Source organism: Phoca vitulina, unplaced genomic scaffold, assembly GCF_004348235.1.
Source record: "Phoca vitulina isolate PV1807 unplaced genomic scaffold, GSC_HSeal_1.0 scaffold104, whole genome shotgun sequence".
NCBI lineage: Eukaryota > Metazoa > Chordata > Mammalia > Carnivora > Phocidae > Phoca > Phoca vitulina.
In genome coordinates this window covers 949,867-955,016 of record NW_022589807.1, presented here as the reverse complement: position 1 = coordinate 955,016, position 5,150 = coordinate 949,867, and the positions used below count along the sequence as shown (strand labels likewise).

At 69.6% G+C, this 5,150-nt stretch overlaps 1 protein-coding gene across 10 annotated transcripts in view; it reads right to left on the bottom strand.

The window, feature by feature from the left end:
* Nucleotides 1–3,789, bottom strand: part of WNK2 (WNK lysine deficient protein kinase 2) — a 130,196-nt gene extending 126,407 nt beyond the window's left edge. For 9 of the 10 annotated variants that reach the window (XM_032397835.1, XM_032397836.1, XM_032397839.1 and 6 more), the window contains exon 1: nucleotides 3,122–3,787. In XM_032397835.1, the coding sequence (XP_032253726.1) occupies nucleotides 3,122–3,787 (666 nt within the window). Of the gene's footprint in view, nucleotides 1–3,121 lie in introns of all 10 variants that reach the window. The other variant, XM_032397829.1, reaches the window with a different exon arrangement.
* Between the last annotated feature and the right edge of the window lie 1,361 nt (nucleotides 3,790–5,150).

The window sequence follows — 5,150 nt, the reverse complement described above, 5'->3', positions numbered from 1 at the left end:
AGGGGTCCCCACTCGGCTGAGGACGGCGAGGGCCCCGGTGCGCCACGCACACCACCTGCAACGAGCCTCCAGGGCGCAGGGCCTGGCCCGCCCCCCGGGAGCCCAGTCGCCTCTGGGCAATGCAGAGCAGCAGGCCCACTCCACGACAGCACCTGCGGGGTCTGCGAGCCCGTCTTTAGGACCCACCCAGCCCCACAAAGGCCCTGCGAGTGCTCTGAGCAGAGGCTCAAGGAGCAACACCCCAATGCGGCAGAACGACCCCCGCCCTGCACATGGGCCTAAACACCAGCACAGAAAACACAGTCCCAGGTGCCCCCCCCCAGGAGGCAGTGCCCAATCCGGCAAGAGCAGCTCCCAAAGCCTTCTGCGGGGAGGCCCCATCTTCCCTGAAGGCAGGGGGCCATGGACAGGAGGGGTAGCATCCCCGGAGGGCGCTGAAAACCAAGACTGTGTCCAGGATCCTGAGGAAGACTCAGGAGGAGCAGGTGACCCAGGAAAGGCCAGCAGCCCGCCTCTGACACGGCTTCCAGATGCCAGCCAGGTCTCCTGGGGACCCACACCGGCTCGGAGGGGGCAGTAGGCCAGAAGGTGCCCTCAGACACCCTGGACAGTGTCGGTGGTCAAGATCCACCCCTACATGGGCCCAGGGTCTACAAAGGACCGGCACTAGCCAAGGACAGCCCCGGGAACAAGGGAAACGTGCGCCGGAGCTCTGGGGCGTGCACTCCCCCTGCTATCAGAGCTCGTTCTGCTGCCTGGACAAAAGTTCATTCAAAAGCAGACAGACAGGGAAGTGATACTTTAAAATGGCTTCCCTAGAAAATCAGCGTGAGCTTTGGCCACCTAGAAAATTCGGGAGGTGATGTGTCTTGCTGCAAAGCCCTTCCAACACGGATTTATGGAAGGAAATCGGACATTACAGGAATCTTTCGTCCTGCAAGCCAGACTATTCGGTCTAGAGATGCAGCCTTGGAAACCCCTCGGGCAGGGCACCCTGGGAGGAGAGTAGGTGAGCCCTCCTCCGTCCGGCAGAGGCCAGCAGGTGCAGATGCCCCCCAGCATCCTGAGGGCAGGAGGAGGAAACAGACTTTTGGGGCGTTCCAAAGCTGCCAGCCAAGGCACTCCTGGGGGTTGAGGAAGGGGGGTCAGAGGGTGGGAAGAATCCTGCAAAGCTCCCCATGCTGAAGGCAACACTCCCAGTGACCTCCACTGGGATCCCTGACACCCAGCCATCCTGGGGGCCGACAGAGGATGGACATCTCCACACCGTGCAGGAGGAAACCCCTTCCCCAGGCTCAGAGCCAACAAGCCACACCTGTTGCCCTCTCTCGGCGCACAGGGGTCCCAGAGACCCAACCCTCACCTCCTCCACTAAGGACGGCCTCACCGGGCTGGACGCCTCCTCCCATGATGCTACGCTCCCCCCTTACCCTCCCACTCTCTCTGTCCTCGATGGTGACCTTGGGGGTCCTCAGCAACGAACAAGGTAAATAACAGCCTCCTTGTCGGTGAGGAGGCAGCATGCCGCTCCAGATCCCAGCTCAGAACAGCCCAGCAGAGGCAGCTGACCCCAGATGCTGCCCAGGGACCTGGAGGAAACGTCAGATGCCCGGTCGCTCAGAGAGGTACAAGGACGGTTTCCTGCCAACGGGGGCTCCCAGTACCTCCTGTTCAAGAACAGCCACCAGACGGATGGCGAGCCTTCTCCAACCTTCCTACTACCACCCAGAGTCCAGGCCTAAAAGACCCCTGGACGGCAGCCAGGCTCCAGGCCCGTGCTCTGCTCAGGACCAGAGGCAGGGCCGCCCGCCTTGCCTTACAGGGTATGGGACCTAGAAACCCTTCCGAGGGTCACATGGGCCTGCAACGCCTCGTTGCTGCCGAGGCCTACCTCAGATCCTGCTGCCGCTCCCCGGCTCCTGCCCACTGCCCTGCACCAGCGGGTGCCCACAGCACCACACAGGGCCACGCAGGGCCACGCAGGGTCACTTGGCGAGAGGGAGAAGGCGGGAAGGGAAGGCGCAGGGCCACGCTCTAAACCTGGGTTCCTCTGCTCCTCCTCGGTCCTCCCTCACCCACGCAGCAGCGCCATCGCTGGCCAGGGCCCCCAGACCACAAACCACCGAAGCCACCCCTCCACAGGGCCCGGAATCATCCACAGCCATGAGGAAGGAGCGCTCAGTCCCTCCTGAAGGACTCCACAGGACGCCACCAGCCCTGCCAAGAAAACTCCACATTGCCACTGCAAAACCGAGGGACTGCAGGAAGGGCTGGCATCTGGAGCTCTCTGCCTCTGGAGAAAGGCCAAGGACAGGTCGGCACCCAGCAAATCGGGGGGCTCGCACACATGCAAGCCACACTGCAGGGGCCCAAGAGACAGAGCAACCAAATCCAGTCTCAGAGCCAAAAAGGCAGGCGGCCTGCAGCGTGGCGGCTGCCCGGCATCAGGCTGGAGGCCCTGCTAACTTCACAGGGTGCTGGGTAGGTTTACAGCCGGGCGGCCGCTCTCCTCCAGGACAGCCCCATGCCTGACAGCTGACCCCCACGAGGGAGGGCCGTAAACACCGCTGACAGGCCCAGTCCTGGCTTCCACGGCTGGCCCAGGCAGCTCGGGTTACCGTTTACATAATCTTCTAGGGCTGGGGCTTGACACAGCCAACGTGAGGGCAAGATTATGAAAAACGCACGTCCGGGGCCTTTGCCTTAAAAAAAAAAATCCTACCCGCACTTTGTATGACTTGGTTTCAAGACCTCTCACACATCCATTTTGTGAAGCAGTGCGCCCCGGAGGAACCAAGAGGCCCGGACGCACCCAGGCCTGGCAGCCCCGCCTCGCGCACACCTGGGCTCAGCAGCAGCCCCGCAGCACCCCAGCCGGGGCACCCACACCTTTAGACTCCAGAGCGCCTGGAACAGGGCCGCACACTGCGGCTTCCCGTACAGACCACCTGGGTGGGGACGCGCCCTCCAAGCGCCCGCTCCTCCGCGGGGACCCACGGTGCCACACTTCAGCGCACACGCCGGGAGGCCCGCCCTCGACCGCACACGCGGGGCGCACGCACAGAGCGACACGCGCGGCCCCGCCGCGCTCGCCCACCCCACCTGCGGCCGGCGCCCTCACCTGCAGCTCGCACCAGGCCACCTCCACCCAGGTCTCCGTGTCCAGCCCCTTGTAGACCGTCTTGAACGAGCCGCGGCCCAGCTCGATGTCGAACTTGAGGAAGCGGCCGTCCAGGGAGGTGGCCACGGCCTTGAGGTCGTCCTCGTCGTCCTCCTCCTCCTCGGGCTCGTCCCGGCGTGTGCGCCCGGGCTCCGGCCTCGCCTCGGACGCCGCCGCGTCCTCTCGCCCCGCGGCCGCCGCCGCCGCCTCCTCGCGGGGGCCTCCGGGGGACGCGGGCTCGGGGTCGGGGCCGGGCTCCTGCGCGCCCGCGGGCTGGGGGCCGGGGTCGGCGGGGGCGCCGGGCGGCGCGGCGGCCGCGGGAGCTGCAGGGGCGGCAGGGCGGCCGCGGGCGCGCTCGGCGATGAGGCGGCGCGTCTTGCAGAGCAGGAGCACCCGGCGCTGCAGCGGCTGCGGGGGCTGCGCGCTCGGCGCCTCGGCCGCCTCCAGGCCCGGCGGCTCCTCCTGGTCCGACTCCACCACGCTGCGCCGCAGGAAGCGCTGGGGCCCGGGCCGCGCCGCCCGCGCCCGCGGCACCGCCGCAGGCTCCGCCATGCCCGCGGGCCCCGCGCCGCGCCCGGCCTCCGTCAGCGCGCGGGGCCCGTCCCGGCGGCCGCCATAGCCGTCCATCTCTGCGGGCAAGGACACCGGCCCGCGTGAGCGCCGGCCCGCCGCACCTGCCCCGCCGCGGATGAGACGGCGCCGCCCGGGCCCGCGCCCTGCCCGCCCCCGCCGCGGAGGGGCCTGCGGGACTGCCCCGGGGGAGGGGTCTGCACACTGGCCCTGGAGGCCCGGGCTGCGGCGGGGAGCGGAGGACGGCTGCTGGGGCTGCCCCTGCCCCCCGGGGCGGGCTGCGGAGGAGGCCGGGGGAGGGGCACTCGCGTCCTGCCCGGCCCCGGGAAAGCGGCCTGCCGGGCTGTTCCCTGGGGTCCCCGGGGCGGGCTCGCAGAGGGGACCGGGAGGTCGGAGAGAGGGAGGTACGGGCCAGGCGGCTGCTCCACAAAGGACGCGGCCCGGGGCGCAGGAGGGGCGCGCGGGGAGGGGGCTGCGGCGGCGCGGCGCGCACACAAAGGCGGCGGGCGGGGGGCTCGGCACTCACAGGGCGAGCGGGCGCCGTCCATGCCCGCGGCCCGGCGGCCGGGGCGGGAGAGGCGGGCGAGGCCGCGCTCCGGTGGCTGGGCTCCGGGGTCGGGGACCGAGTCGCTCCCGGGGCCGGGGTCCTCGCTCCGGGCCGGTGGCCGCGCTGCTCCCTCGGCCGGCCCGCTGCGGGGCCGCGCTCCCGCGTGCTGCTCCGGCTGCGTGCGGCTGCGCTCGGGCACCGGCTCCGACCCGGCGCGCGGGGAGGGCGGGGCCTCGGCTGCCCGCCCCCGGCTGGCGCGGCGGGGCGGGGCCTGGCACGCCCACCTGGCCGTGGGCGCGCGCGGCCACCTGCGGGCCTGCTCGCAGCTGCGGGTCCCCGCCTCGGCCCCGCGCCGGCGGCGCTCCTGGCCCCCAGGCTCGGGAATGACCCGCAGGCTGCTGTCCGCGGAGGGTCCCGCGTGTCCCCCAGAGGAGGCACAGACTCAGCTCCTCACCTGTCCCAGCAGGCGCGCCAGACCTCGCAGCCCTGTGCCGGGGCAGAATGGGCGGGCTAGAAAGCAAGGGCCCAGGGCCGGTGGTCCCCCCAACCCTCAGGAAGCAGCCGGAGACGCCAGCCCCAGGGCCAAACCTGGGAGGGGGGTGGAGTGTCCTTTCCCCCTGTCATTTCAACAGGATCCATCGGGACCTCACCGCCAGGAGGGGGAGTACTGTGATCATCATGCCCACTCTGCGGCTGAGCAAACGGAGGCCCTGAGATAGACGTTATCTGCCCTAAATCCCGGAGCCTCTCTGACAGAGGCTGCCCTGGGATGCCAGTGGGTAGGGGCCTGCAGAGGCTTCCAGGAGCCCCTGGGCCCACAGTGTTCTTCGCCCCCCGCCCCTGTTAGATGCCACCTCCCCCTGGGAGCCTTGA